This window comes from Alosa sapidissima, chromosome 4 (assembly GCF_018492685.1).
Source record: "Alosa sapidissima isolate fAloSap1 chromosome 4, fAloSap1.pri, whole genome shotgun sequence".
Classification (NCBI taxonomy): Eukaryota; Metazoa; Chordata; class Actinopteri; order Clupeiformes; family Clupeidae; genus Alosa; species Alosa sapidissima.
Window position 1 is genome coordinate 24,641,178 of NC_055960.1, and position 14,877 is coordinate 24,656,054.

Below are 14,877 nucleotides of genomic sequence, written 5' to 3' on the forward strand. Positions count from 1 at the left end.
CCTGTGAATCGGCAGGGTGTCTGAATCAAAAGAACTCACGGACGTGCCTCCTGCCACAGAAAAAAAAAGACCTGACAGGTGAAAAGTGATGATGGAAGAGGATAAACTTCTCTCAGAAGCAGTGTGGCAGTGGTTTAGATAGATACACATATTTGACAAAGTAAGACTGTTCTGGAGACGCACCCTGATATTAACACAACCGTCATTCAATTTGGTCGGCAGGGCCAGATCATGAAATACGGAGTAATACTGCCACCTGGTGGCATCTATACTGCAGACACTAAGGGTTGAAAGGCTGACAAATTCTTACTGTGTAATTGATCCCTGAAGTGATTTGAAGTTATTAAGATTGTAACAATGCCATTCTCCCCTAACTGGTCTTGAATAAAACAGATATTTTAGACCTTTTAACCCATGCCATCTTTTTCGACCCCTGGCAAGCCAACTGAGTAATTACAACAGTTGCATTACATATGTGATGCCTGAATATAGAAATGAAATTAACACCTTTTATAGAAACTCTGTCGGTTTTATTCTTTCCAAAACATTTTTTTAGAAACATCACAGATATAAAAACAGATTCCGTACTCAGGATTCACAGTATGTTTGTACAATAGGTCATTTTGCATATTTTACGAGGAAAAAAAATCCCTGGGCTGTAGTAGGCAAAACAAAAGAAACATGTAAAATATATATTTTTAAAAGTGAAACTGTCATGATGGTGTGGTCGTGGCATCTACTTGAGGAGGGCGCGGTAGAGGAGCTGGGAGTGGCTGGTGGAGTCCTCATTCTCCAGGCAGAAGAGCAGGTCCCTGAGGTTGATACGAGTGATGCGCTGACGGGTGAACTGCCTGGACGAACCCGAGCCAGAGCTGGCCGAGGAGGAGGAGGCCTGAGAGAGAGAGAGAGAGAGAGAGAGAGAGAGAGAGAGAAAGAGAGAGAGAGAAAATAAAAAGAGAGAAAAAGAAGGAAGAGGGTGGACATTAAGAGATGGGACGCAGAGGTTAAGTTATGAGGGGTAGTGTGCAAGAGAAATAAGTCTCACATTCCGGTTTCAATAAATACTAAATGTTTCACATACAATGTACACATGCAAAATAGGTACACATAAAAAAATATGCATTCCTTCTACAATGCCATCTTCTCTGAACATTCTTGCTGTTCCATTATATTGTTCCAGCATACTGTGCTGCATGTATCCTGGCAACTTCATAGCTATCTAATCTGCTATATCTATAAATCATTGTTGTTAGAAAGCTGATGTGATGGCGTCTATGATGTGGTCCCAGAGGTCTGAGATGATGGCGAGTCAGAGCAGCCTTAGCCCTCACCTCTGCAGCCCCAGCACTGCCGGGGGAGTCCATCTTCTTCCTCTTCCTGGGGCCGATGGCCGCCAGAGCCGTCAGATTGGCTTCCCTCTGTCTGATCTCGGCCAGCTCCTGCTGCTGCATCTGTTGCGCACGCACACACACAAATAACAATTATTCTCCACATACAATCATAACAAAATCAAACTCAGATAGAAGCCTACAGACAAATAACTGCACACAGTCACAATATATGACAATAAATACAAAATCTGACACACAAGCACGCACACGCACACACGTAAACTAACAAAAGCTCTTTCTGGGAGCAAGGACTCAATTCAATGGCTTTGCTTGGGTAAAATCAGGATCACAAGGTTGCCTTTTAGCAATGCCAAATACAACTTTTAAAATATGTCAATAGACAAGAAGAGATGAAGACATTATTGTTAGCAAGACATGGCATCACAAGACCTGAATTGAATTGCCAGTTGTACCGTTTTAAATAATCAGTACCCATCTCTAATCTCTACCCTACCACTGCATTACCTCTGTACACACACTGTGAAATACACTCAGGGTTCCCACTCAGTCAATTCCATGACTTTTCCCTGACAAAAAAACTTAATTTCCAAGACCTACTTTACAATGAAGGGTACAATATACACCGACCAAAGCTTTCAGAACAGTCACATAGCATCCAAGAATCTTTTAATTTTTTTTAGAGCGGGAGATGAATAAATGGGTATTGAATGAACAAAGTTGGGCTAACCACAACTACTCAGCATTAAAGCAGTAAAGCTAATAACCAGATATACACCAACTCTGAGTGGAAATATATCTGTATTAATGTATTTTGGCAAGTATATTTTAAACTGCTACAACAACATTCACTGATATTACATGACTTTGCCCCCAAAATCATAAAATTCCCTGACTTTCCATGTCTTCCATGACATTCCAGACATTCCATGACCCGTGGGAACCCTGTACACTACTTGTAGCTGGTCCAACACAACAATGGCATGGCAAGCAGAGATAAATACAGACATACAAATACACACTGTACTGCCAACACACACAGACGTTGAGGACCAGCTCTCTCATCTGGTTTTACACATCTAACACATTCATCATGTGGATTGTCCTACCTCTTTGGCTTTTTGTTTTAAACGCAGCTGTTCAGGGTCTTCTTGTCGCGCTCGAGACTGGAGAAGAAAAAAAAAAAAAACAGAGGTAAACTCACAGCACTTACACAGGTTCATCAACAGCAGGAGGTGTCACTGGCCAGGTAGCAATGCCAGAGACTTTCTAAAGAGGAGACACAGCACTCAAAGAATCTCCCATAGAAATGTATGGGGCTAGTTCTTAACGCAAACATGGCAGTCGTCTACACATACTCTGGCCCTTTCGCCGACAAAAATTGACATGTGAATACACCGTGCCAATCATGAGCGAGGTTGGTGTGTCGTGAATTGTGAAGCATTGCACACGCGCAGTCCTACCAGAAATAGATGCCCGATAAGTGCCCAAAAGTGTTGCAATATGGCTGCCGAGTGGAGGGACTTGCCTAAAAGGACTTATGCTACAAGCGTGTGTCCCCCCCCCACCTTGATATTTCCAGCTGCCTGAGCTCTCTCAGTCCTGCTCCCCACAGAAACTAGACAAATGAATGAAGTCTGGGGCGGTGGTAGTGTAGTGGTTAAGGAGCTGGGCTAGCGTGCAGTAGCCTGAAAGTTGTCGGTTCATTTCCCGGCTTCCACCAATGTGCCCTTGAGCAAGGCGCTTAACCCCAAGTTGCTCCGGGGACAATGTGATCCCTTGTAATATAGCTGACATATGTAAGTCACTTTGGTCAAGAAGTGTCTGCTAAATGTAATGTAATGTAATGTAGTCTGAAATCTCCCGTACGTAGTCAAGTGACTCAGAGCTAAGGAAGAGCAGTAACCTGGTAATCACTGACCAGGGTTGTGTTTCCCAAAACCATAGTTGCTAACCTGTTAGCAACTTGGTTGGTTAACAATGGGAAATTGCATTGCAATTTAGCAACTTAGTTAGCTACTATGGTTTTGGGAAACACACCCCAGATTGTGACCTACCTTACCAAATAAGAAAACGACCACCACTAAGGTCTTAATCACCTATCCGAGGGGGTCTCAACTGACACCGAGTGAAGTATGTGCATCACCTGTCTGCGTACGTCTCACCTTAGCTGCCTTCATGAGGATCTCTCTCTCCTGCTCCTCCTTGCGCTGCTTCTCCAGCTGGTCCAGCTGCTCAAAGAACTTGAGCTGCAGCCGCACATCGCTCGCCTGCTCGTAATGATCGCCCTCCTGCAACACACAGCCAGCTGCACATTACCATCATAAACATTTGAACACACACACCATACGGATTAGGACTTGTGATGGAGTAGAGATTATGAAGCACTTAATCTCACTCCCCTCAATCCCAATGACATCTACAGACAGTGCTGCTTGAAACCCTACAGATATGGTTATTACTTTATATATATTAAATGTATGTTTCCTTAGTAAAAAAAACACCATCAACAATAACAATAATTTAACAAAAACTCAGCCATTTACTTTACAAAAATGTATTCTACAGCAACTAATCTGTCCTTTGTGAATTGAGCACATTATTGGAACTGTAAATAAGATGATAACTGTGCAGTCATGCTCCCAGCAGGATGCAAAACAGAACTACAAATGACATTTAGCACATCTGAGAGGAAACATCTGCTCCATGGCTCCACACTGCACCACTTAGTGCCTTTATCAACACTATCACAACATAATCATTGTGTTGAGATTTAATTAAAAAAAAAAGACTGCTGTTTCATGAAACAGCACACCTCCAAATCAGAGCAACATGTGAGTCGCTGTGCCCCGACTGACCTTGAGGTTGATGTTCTTGTGCTGGGCGGCAGCCGACACCTTCTCCAGGAGGCTGGTGAGCCGCTGCTGGGTGGCGTGGGACACAAACGTCACCACGTCAGGTCCCAGCTCAGTGATGCCGTACTTTTTTCCTGTGAGCAGGTGGGGGGGGGGTTGATTCATAAAAATCCAAGCAATAACAGGCCAGACTGGGATTGGAAAGGCTGTGGCCTTTGTTTTTAAACCCGATTCAACACAGGGAACCTCATACAAAGTTATACAAAATCTTATTAAAAAAATATTTTTAAAAAAAAAGGAAATCAAACAGGCTTAAAGCCTTCCGGTACTGTTAATTATGACCGCCACTAGTGCGGAGAGAATGTGCAGGACTGAGTGACAGGTCATATTTTGGACCGCCATGCAGCACATCTAGTTTTTTAAAGTTTACAAAATGGAACATTTTTCCAAAAACATTGATTAATCGTGTTAAATAATCCTGATCTCAATATTGATTAAAATAATCATGATTATGATAATCGCTACTGTACATACAGAAGGTAAAATATCATCCGGCTCATCCATTCTCAGATAGTAACAAACCCTCACCTATCTCCATCATCCTCCTTGTCAACATGGCAGTGTGAAGGAACGCCTCGTCCTTACACGAGCGCATCACCGTGCCCACCAGCTCCGAGTTGGTTGCCAGAATACGGGCGCTCTCCTCCGACAGGTTCACCCCGGCCATGGAGGCCACGTCGTTGATGTCGTCATCATCCCTGGAACGGTGCGTGCAAACGAGGGATTAATTAAAACAAGGGCCACACATTCAAACCAGTGTGCCTGGACTCCATATACATCTAGCTCTAGCTTTTCTTCATGCATTCAAGGGTCAGGCCTGCCACTTCATGACCATCCAACTCTTAAAATGATTGGCAATATGACAAGTAATATCAACCTGGCATCAGAACCTCTCATGGAAATGGCCATTCTGTGAGACTAGCGATGAGGAAAATGGAGGTCTTTGGCCTGATGAAATTAAAATTGTACTAATGGTCATCAACTGAACAAGTAATGTCAACCACAAGACACTTTACATTGATGGACCGATATGGACTCCAGTGGACCACTGCCTGGCCTGGAGAAGGCCCAAATGAGCGGCATGTACATTTTGCTCCTATTGAGGGTTATGACTCTAAGCCATAACCAGTGCCAGAGAGCAGTCTCCACAAGGGATGCAGAAACCCTCCCTAGAGAAACTACCCATCACACTAGCCATGAGAGAGTACTGAAACGGCGCTGATCCAGATAACATCAAGTCATTAGGATGGCATTATGACATTATGACCTGGTCTCAATCCCTGCAATATTCTACATAAACAGATTTGCAGACAAAGCGGGTGCAAGTACAGTATACACACAAAAACACACAGGCGAGTGGCCAATTGGTCCGACTCACTTGAAAGTGCCTCCAGCACTGTCTCCTGGTCTGCCTTTTGATGTCCCAGCTGTAAGACAGGGAGAAAGAGGGTTGGGTGAGTGAGGAGTCAGAGTCAAGAGAGTAATTGGGGAATGATGCTGAGGACCTGACTGTTGGGGACTTGCCTGTCAAAGAAGAGCTTTTTAGTGCTGCCGCGATTAGTCGACCTAATCAACCATGAAAATTAGTCGACGGCAATTTTTTTAGTCGAAGAGTCGTTTTACTATTGACCGCCTATTTATTTTTGGTCTCAAACGGCTCACTGTAATGTTATATTAACTCTATGTTATTAACCCTTGAAAAGTACAATGACTGTCTTTGGATGTTAAACAGGCTACTAAGACTTTGGCAGTCATGTTTTAAACCCCGCTATGCACGCAAACTGTTAACGCCAGCAGCAAAGCTGCGTGCCTGCTAGAGGTGGGTCGGTCGTGAACGAATCAGTTCGTTCGAACAGGTCTTGGAACTGTCGTTCTCGTTCAGTCAGTCACTCGTTCTTGGCTAGAAGCAGAGTGATTATGGCTCTGTAGCCTAGGCAAAATGGGGACTTGAAACCTTTTCATCAATATAATCTTTCTGCCAAGCCATGTTTGTCGGCATAGCCTACTGGGTCTTTGTTCCTTTATAAATGAACACATTTTTTAAAAAAGAAATTAGCTGATCTAGCCGTAGTCTACTCTATTTACCTTCAATATGTCAGTTTAATGTCAAGGTGAATGAACACATTAGCTACTGCTGCTTTGTCTAAAAGTACACATAATCATGAAGTTGCAGCTATATATTTGCCGCTACAATTACAGTGTTGTGTTGACCGTTTGCACAAACGAGGAGCTGAGAACCTGCATTCCATGATTCACCGCTGAACTACGTTGCACCGGAAATGCGACTGAACGAACGAACGATTCAGAACGAATCATTTTGGAGAACTGAACGACGCAAACTGTCTCATGAGAACTAACAATAAAATCCACCTCTAGTGCCTGCCTGCTTTCAGCGCAATTCATTATTAGGCAGAGCTAAGTGGGGGGAGCTAAGCTAGTAGGTTACGCTAGTCCAGACTAATATAGTATTGTGGAAATTGAAATAAATGAAGTAAAGAGTGTCTCACGTTGACAACGCAACGGCGTGTCATTACTGTAATTCATTCATACAAAAAAGCGTTAAAACTAAAACTGAAACAGAAACTGAAACCACTTGATAACGTTGGTAGCAAAGCTCCAATTCAACCTATTGGAAGGCTATTTAATTATGAAACTACATTTAATAGAACAATGTGGATTTATGCAACTTCCATAAAAACAGAGCACAGACTATAATACACTATCTAGAGTATTGTATAGTCAAATGTGAATAACGTGGCCAAAAGCGTGTGGCATAATTAAATATGGCAATATTCTGTCCATTTGCCTACCAGTGTATGATGCTTGCATGAGGGAAACATCCCAAAACGATGACACCCATATAATTGCTGTTGTTTTGAGAAGTATTTATCATGCAATTAACCAGGCAAAAGCAATGAAACTATTGTTATTATATTTTACATTAGTAGAGCAGTCATCTGATGTGCATGTTTTCACAAACTTTTTGTGAACAATGTTAGCACTTTAAACACTGGCTTTGAAGTGCATGTATAACAATATAGCATAACAATAATAATTGTGATGTGATATAATGATAATTTGATGGGGGGTGGGTTCATGTAGGTGGGCCCTATGACCCCAAAGTATGCCATGACGGGGCTTCAGGTCAAAGAAGTTGTCTATGTCCATGGCAACACTGGCATACGAATCAAAGGTCTGATCATTAGATCTGAAGGTAGCATTTTCAATGGGTGTTTTTTTTTTTTAATACATAATGTTTTTGAACAGTTTACTTACAGTAATACAGCTACACACACACACACACACACACACACACACACACACACAATGGCACCTGTTAGCAGCTTAGACTATGGCTCCGCACTGACACACACCTGTTATCAGCTTAGACGGTGGCCCCACAAGCACTCGGTTCTGTGGCTGAGCCCTGAGTGTCACCATTGGGGTCGTTGCCAGGGATACCTGCGAGGGCTTGCGTATGGAGCCCGGCTGAGGAGTCCTCAGTACCTTTTTAGACAGACAGACAGACAGACACGGAGTCAGATATACTTTTCATTGATCATAAGAGACATGCTGCATGGGGAAGGTATAATCCTCTAGGCTTGGCTAATGTTTCATTCAAACAGGCTAAAGTGACAACAAGAGACTTGGCGGCCTCTATATTCTATACAAATCTTATGAAGTTCACATTTTTTCCCCCCCGCAGCACTCAGATATCTGTTCAACTTTCAAAACAGCACTGGGCTCGTCAATGTCACTTCTCTCATACTATCCAATTAAAATCGAGGAAGGGGCAGGACCTACATTGTCAACAATGTTGGTAGTGACAAAGAAAAACTCAATCAGCCCAGTCATACGTGATTAAATATAAAACGACTACTGCAAACAGAACATAAATTCCAAAACCTAGAAGGATAACCTATGCTATTGCAATGCCAAATGAGCTCCTTTTGTCTGTCAAAGACATATTTTAGTGAGCGGAGTCCTGAACGATTGCTCCCAGACCAAAAAGGACGTGCTGACAGACGGTTTTGGCAAACCTAGAGACTCCAAAGAAGTGCTCTGAAAATGAGGTTCAGGGTGCTGTCCTTTATGTCCTCATTTTTTTCATTCCACTACAGACGTATGTAAATAACAGTGACCACCCTACAAAAGTTTGTTTTCGAAGACAGACACAAACTCTGTGTGTGTGTGTGTGTGTTAGGTACCAGTGTGGTAGGCTGGAGGTGTGGGCGTGGGGCAGCGAGGCTGGCAGTAGTGCCCACAGCTGTGGCATTGGGGCCAAGGATAGTGGTGGTGGCAGTGACAGGGCTGGGCGTCAGGCCCTGGCTCTGCAGGATGAAGGCTGCTGAGTCTGGGGTGAGCTGGCGCAAAGCAGGAAGACTTCTCTGGAGAAGGAGAGAAAAACACACACACGCGTACATATTTAACATGTTGGGTCCTTCTCATCCAATGTCACTTTCAAATGCAGATTAAAATCCCACTTTTATTCATTAACTGTTTAAGCACTGGTCATATTTGTAGAAGACAATTTTTTTCCATTAATCCTTGCCTGTTAAAAACACACGCGCACGCACACACAAGAGGCTTTCTGCCACAGTCTGCTCATTTTTCTGTATTTTTTAAGCAGATGTGCCTGAGGGCTGGACTCAAGGTCTGTCACGACACAGTGCATTTCTCTTTTTTTAGACTGGAATCTTATGTGTAACTTTTTGAGCAACAAAGCATCTAAGATCCAAGCCATATCAATTAGAACACTTCCATTACTGATGACATTATAAATGACTACACTACTGTTTTGCATAACAATTCTCACACCTAGCTTGACATAGTTAATAAATACCAGTCTTTGCTGTGTGTTTGGTCCTCTTTTCTAATGCCTTCGTTGTCTTGTGGATCCATAAAATAGGGAGGGGAGTGTGTAAGCAGAAACATAAATCTTACCTTAAGAAAAGGCACAAGATAAGGTTGGGGTGAGGAGTTCAGCTCCCGGTACAACCGGCTAGTGAAGTCTTCAGGTTCAATCTTTCCCTCCTGTTCACATATTAGAATGATCACGATGAGACTTTTCTACATCTCAAACATTTCTTACCTTGTAATACATCACTTAGTGTTATCCTTCTCTACAAAGCATTTAATCATCATTGACTGGTGAACTTTTGATGAATTTCATGGCAGTGGGAAATGTGAATACTATATAATGAAACTGACAGAAAGAGTGTCACCGATGGACTTTTTACATTAAGGCCCAAAAAATTGAGTCCAATAAAAAGGTATAATATATATGAACACAAAAGAAGAAAAAAAAAACTTCTGTAAAGATACCTGGTTTGTTTCACCCTGTTTACCCTGTCGTTGACACTTACTAGAAGCTTCCGCACCAGGTCTTTCACGTTGGCTGCTGTCTCTGTGGACTGCTTTCCACTGCATGCCAACTTGATCAATGTGGATAGGAAGTTCTTACATTTCTTCACATTCTCCATGGTCTCCTACAATAAAATAAAGAATAAAATGTTTCTGTTATGTTACTGAAGTGAGTTCATGTTAATATGCTACTACAACTGATTTCAAACCTCAAACAATTCTTATATTAGGCACAAAATATATTGGCTTGGGGTTGTTTCAGAGTGGTTAAAAGCAGAGGTATGATTTAGGACAAGAGTGAGCCTCATATGCTAGTGGTTAACAGAACCCCCCCCTACACACCCACACGCTACCTGGGCAACAACAGTTCTGTTAGGTGTCGCTGCAATCCTCTGAGGTGTCGTCTGCTGCACCGTTGCCCCTACAGAAGGAGTCACTGTCGTCCCAGCGGCCGCTGAGACTGGATGCTACACAGACACAACCATGACATACAGTTTTAACCACAATTTCCTGCATTACATTCTCTTGGCCACAACTATCATCACAAACCCTACGAGATCCTGCTGGATAACTACTTTCTAATTGTTCCCATAGGAACTTAAATGACCACTACCATTTTAACCACGTTAGAATTTAAATAACCACAATTTAAACTGTATTCATTCCCATGGCAACTTAAGTCACTTTCAACCTTAATCACAAGAACCTTGCAAGATCCTGTAGGGGACAGTATTGTGGTCTAGTCAAGAAGAAAGAAAGTCACAACACTTCGTATAGACTGATTTAGAAAATGTCTATTATAATTAACAATACGTTAACAAATGTAATCATTTCACGACACTGCTTTAGAAAGAAGTAAGACAAAAAAAGAGCAGCTTGAGAGCAAATTACATATTTTCTTCTAACATGCATATCCTCTCACAGGACATGTTCTGATTAATTGGCACCAGACATGAATGTCATAGCTCATGTAGAATGTCAATATTGTACCTGACAACACATACAAAACTGCATTTAACGGCATTTAACAGTCTCCAGTCCAAATCTAAGGGAAAAGATTTAAAGGAACACGTCAACCTTTTGGGAAATAAGCTTATTTGACGTTAAAAGAGAGCTATAGTCTAACTGGTGTAACCAACTCCCAGTGAATTATGCTAAATTAGACAGGATGCAAAAGTGCCTTGTATTTCACTTACATTTCACTTACACACTTATTTATTCCAAATACTATAAATTCTCAAATTGCTCGCGACAACTTTAGCCCGTCAACACTTGCATAAAATGGTTGTTTGGTCGATGTCGGATTTTTTTAAACCAAAAAACCTCCAAACAACAGACACAGCTCCTCTTTTTTGCACAAGTGTGTCATCATGTTCTACTAGTTCTGCAGCTTCGATTTTGGAACTTTCATGAATGTCTATCTATCCTTCACCGTAACGTAACACCAGAGCACTATACCCTCGCCCCGCAGTCACACCATGCGTGTTTAGAAGCGCAATATTGAAAAGGGTCTCGTCTGAAACAGTGTTGCACGGCGCAGCGTTCCTAACGTATGGCGGTATATTAAAAAATAATATCATAACGAAAATATACACCTGTATTCGGTGTGAATCGGTATACCGCCCGGCACTACCTGTGATATTACTTATCATGTGTGAATTTAGGCGCTTATAGTCTAGGAGCGGTGGTGGGAGACACGTCCTATAGGCTACTGTTGATGAAATATACCCCCGTTTCCTAGCCTCTCGAGGTACTGGCTATCTGTATTACATGCCCCCCATGCACATCGTTGGACCATGGTTATCAGTCAGGGTTTTTTGAGGAAATAAACTCCATAAATCCACCATTAATTTGTAATTTTATCAGTTAGTTGAGGCTGGACTGTCTCATCTGCGTTCTAAGGGTGGTAAATAATCCATAAATCCACCATTAATTTGTAATTTTATCAGTTAGTTGAGGCTGGACTGTCTCACTGGCTCATCTGCGTTCTAAGGGTGGCGTTTAGCGACAAGTCAATTGCATTAATAGTTATAATTGTAAATCATTGTTAAAAAAAATAGTTACATGTAATGTAATACCTCGTAAAATCGCCACCAATACATTTTAATACCTTTTAAGGGCCTTAATTTTCGCTAAATTAATTTACTACCTTTTAATTCTTTTCAAAACCTGTGGATAGCCTGATAAGTAGACAGATGTACCTGTAAGACAGGTGGTCTCTGAAGGGTAGTGGTTGCTGGGGCAGGGCTGGGAGTGGGTGAGCCCTGCCTGTTCACAGTCAGCGGGGCCACTGGCCGGGCAACAATGGGGGTCCCAGGAGCCTATAAGAAGAAGGGGGCATACATGAAGGGTGGGTCAACATCTGAGCAGCCAAATCAGAGATTCACTTCAGTGACCAGAGGATCCTCTCTAAGTCACATGTCAAATTCCCTGATTTCCTGACCTCCACTGACTAAAAAGTTGAATTTTCATGACCTGTACTGAATGGAGAAAACTACCTTTGCTCTGCACGCACACAAAAAAAACCCATCAATTTGTGAGCTTTACTCTCTAGTTCAGATATTTTCAGTATTTTCAAACTATAAAGTTTACACTGCTAAAATATAGTGCATAGTTATGATCAGATAACTCTAGGCCTAATACATTCATTAAAAGGTGTTGACAAGCAAGGGGTTCAAGTAGGCTAATGATTGTAACCATGCATTATATGAAATGCATTAAATAACCCAGTGAGGAAAAATACTGCAGGGAAAATACCGCTTTTGATAAATGCCTAGATAAATGTTAACATACTACAAACAAAAATACCCTGATATTCCATGTCTGGAATAGACCATTTCAAGTTTAGGCTAATATTCCATGACCTATGGAAGCCCTGTGACTATGGCTGGTCTGGGGTTGTGGGTAGTTGGCCCTACTTCTACAACTTCTCAATGTGCTTGGTATGACGAGTATCATCAAGTCAGTATACTAGGATAGTGATGATCAGATAACTCTAGGCCTAATACATTCATTAAAAGGTGTACTTTACAGTGTAAAGTCCTTGACCATACTTACTTACCATATTCATTTTGAACTTATGGTCTACTTATGTTTTTACCTTGACTGGCGTGGAGCTGGTGGGCGTGCTGGGCCGAGGTGCCATGGCGCTCTGTGATTTGGCCTGGGCTTGCATCTGAGCCAAGGTCTGCTGGGGTATCATCAGGAGCTGTCCATTCTGATTGCGGACAAGAACCATGCCTGGGAGGGAACGAAAAAAAAAATAATTAATTTTTTTTTTTTTTAAAAACACACATACACTACACAAGTCTTGATGTAGGATAAAGGTCCATATGGCTGTCCATCATGATGATTCTTGTGTGATTGTAAGATCGTGTGAATCTTAATGGAAATGTAACAAAGGTCTAGGGTCAAACACCTAGTGTAGGGACCGGCTAGATGATACTACTTGTGAATTACCTGGTGGGAGCTGGATGTTCTGGACATTAGCAGGCGGATTTGTCCCGGACTGAGGCATTCGGGGAGCGAACACCTGTGGCGCTATAGTCCGGATACCGCTCTGACTGACGACTGAAGGAGTCATAACAGCTGTCGGGGACATCGTCCTCGACACGGTTTGTAAAAGCGGACTCTGTAAAGTTCCTTGTGAAGTTGTGACGATGTGTGTGGTCGTCGTCACTTGACTTCCGTTTGAAATAGCGCCAGAAGTCCCCATTTGCACAGGCGGCCTTATAGTTACCGAAGTAGACCCGCTACCCAAACTGGGAGAATGAACAGTGTTCTGTGAGTTCATAGGTGTACGAATTACAATATTTGGGCTAGAGGGAATAACGTTGACGTTTGTCTTGCCGTCAGCCATTCTTGGTCCGTTGCTGACTACAGGGGCCGCAGCTGCAGGGTTGCTTGTAATGTTCACGTTGGGGCCACTTGACAGCGGCGTCCCAGCCAGAGCGACACCGCTCACCTTACTCTGACAGTTCACGTTGTCTCCATTCAAAGTTTGATTAAATATAGACGTTCCAGATCCAGTGACATCGGTCTCTACTCTGCCTTGAATATGTTGTCCCACTGCGTTTTCTGATCCTGCGACTGATGGGAGTCCTGTTATTCTTGTTGATACAGGACTCTGGGACATCATACTAGTGACACTCTTTTGCACTGAAACTCCTGTGCGGCAGTGGAGACAAATGCGCGTGACAAGTCAAAAACGCTACACAATTGATAGGGCATGAAAGTCTTTTGAGTCAATACAACAACTAAAGTGAGCAAAAAAGTTACTTTAAAAGTATAAATATAACTGCTTCACTGCCTCGTCTATTCCTAGCTAACTAGCTAACACGCTTTCTTTCTATTTAGCAAACAAGCTAGCTTGTTAGCCTACTGCTCTTGCAGTCTCTCATGGAAGTCTGATTTGGCTTTCACTAACGGTAACGTTACTTGCATTGCTCAATCCTCCAGACCTGGCAGCGATATGGTAAGCAACAACTCAGCTCACAAATGTGCCCTGACCTGTCTCCCTTATCTTGCAGTCCAGTGATCCCACAATATTACAGACAACTTTGTTGTCTACCTCCGTGTTTAATAAAACTGCATCCAGCAGTCCGTGCTCCGCCGCCATCTTCCAAGCGCCATCGGTTTCGTGAGGCGGGGTTTTTCAAAATCTTAAATGCGCATGTGCAAGAAGGATGTATACGTAATATCTCATAAAGCCATACGTCTTGTGATTGGTTTGCTCTAGTCCAGGCGGGACAGCAAGCGTGTGAACTGCGCCATCGACTTTGAACAGAGGGCTGCCTGCACAATAGTGTGAGTTGACCACGAAACTCAGACAATGAAAGCAAAGAATGAGCATCACATATTTCAAGAAACAAAATTACCGACAAACGAAACACTGGTTCCGGACTACCCACATAAGGCAGCCTAGCCTGGGATAATATTTTTGGAAGGCAGTGATCATATCTTTAATCTCACATGACCTAATTGGATTTTTTGTAGATTTTGGAGATTTTTGTAAAGGATGATCTGAAATTGAAACAAATTGGAGCACAACTTCCATAGTCTTCAAAATAATCACGGGTGGATATTAGGCTACCGCATGCACCGATGTTGGCTGGGCCCACATAGGTGATTAGGCCATTCATTTTTTATTGTCATGGTTGTTTAGCCTATAATTGTCAACTCACAGAACAATAGCAAATGGCAAACAAACAACTTAATGATAAAAAATGTATTTATTTTGCAGTATTTAA

At 42.4% G+C, this 14,877-nt stretch overlaps 1 protein-coding gene across 2 annotated transcripts; it reads right to left on the minus strand.

The window, feature by feature from the left end:
* Nucleotides 1–508: 508 nt before the first annotated feature.
* LOC121707356 (transcription initiation factor TFIID subunit 4-like) lies at nt 509–14,282 on the minus strand. Of its 2 annotated transcripts, none has more exons than XM_042089851.1 (16): nt 14,138–14,282; nt 13,088–13,795; nt 12,729–12,868; nt 11,830–11,949; nt 9,982–10,095; nt 9,631–9,753; nt 9,209–9,298; nt 8,473–8,652; nt 7,639–7,771; nt 5,643–5,691; nt 4,793–4,962; nt 4,208–4,338; nt 3,515–3,640; nt 2,459–2,515; nt 1,332–1,451; nt 509–892 (listed from the first exon to the last, which is right to left on the minus strand). In XM_042089851.1, exons 1-16 carry the CDS (start codon nt 14,244–14,246, stop codon nt 737–739), a joined length of 2,526 nt encoding a protein of 841 aa, XP_041945785.1. In that variant the 5' UTR covers nt 14,247–14,282; the 3' UTR covers nt 509–736. The 2 variants fall into 2 exon arrangements, with proteins under 2 accessions (XP_041945785.1, XP_041945786.1); XM_042089852.1 differs by having other exon boundaries at nt 509–888; nt 1,331–1,451.
* Between the last annotated feature and the right edge of the window lie 595 nt (nt 14,283–14,877).

Coding starts and splice junctions, on each gene's coding strand:
- LOC121707356 (XM_042089851.1), bottom strand. CDS start 14,246: ATGGCGGCGGAGCACGGACTGCTGGATGCAGTTTTATTAAACACGGAG. Junction 9,754..9,981: donor ACAGAACTGTTGTTGCCCAG/GTAGCGTGTGGG, acceptor ATTTTATTGTAG/GAGACCATGGAGAATGTGAA. Junction 893..1,331: donor GCAGTGCTGGGGCTGCAGAG/GTGAGGGCTAAG, acceptor TCTCTCTCTCAG/GCCTCCTCCTCCTCGGCCAG.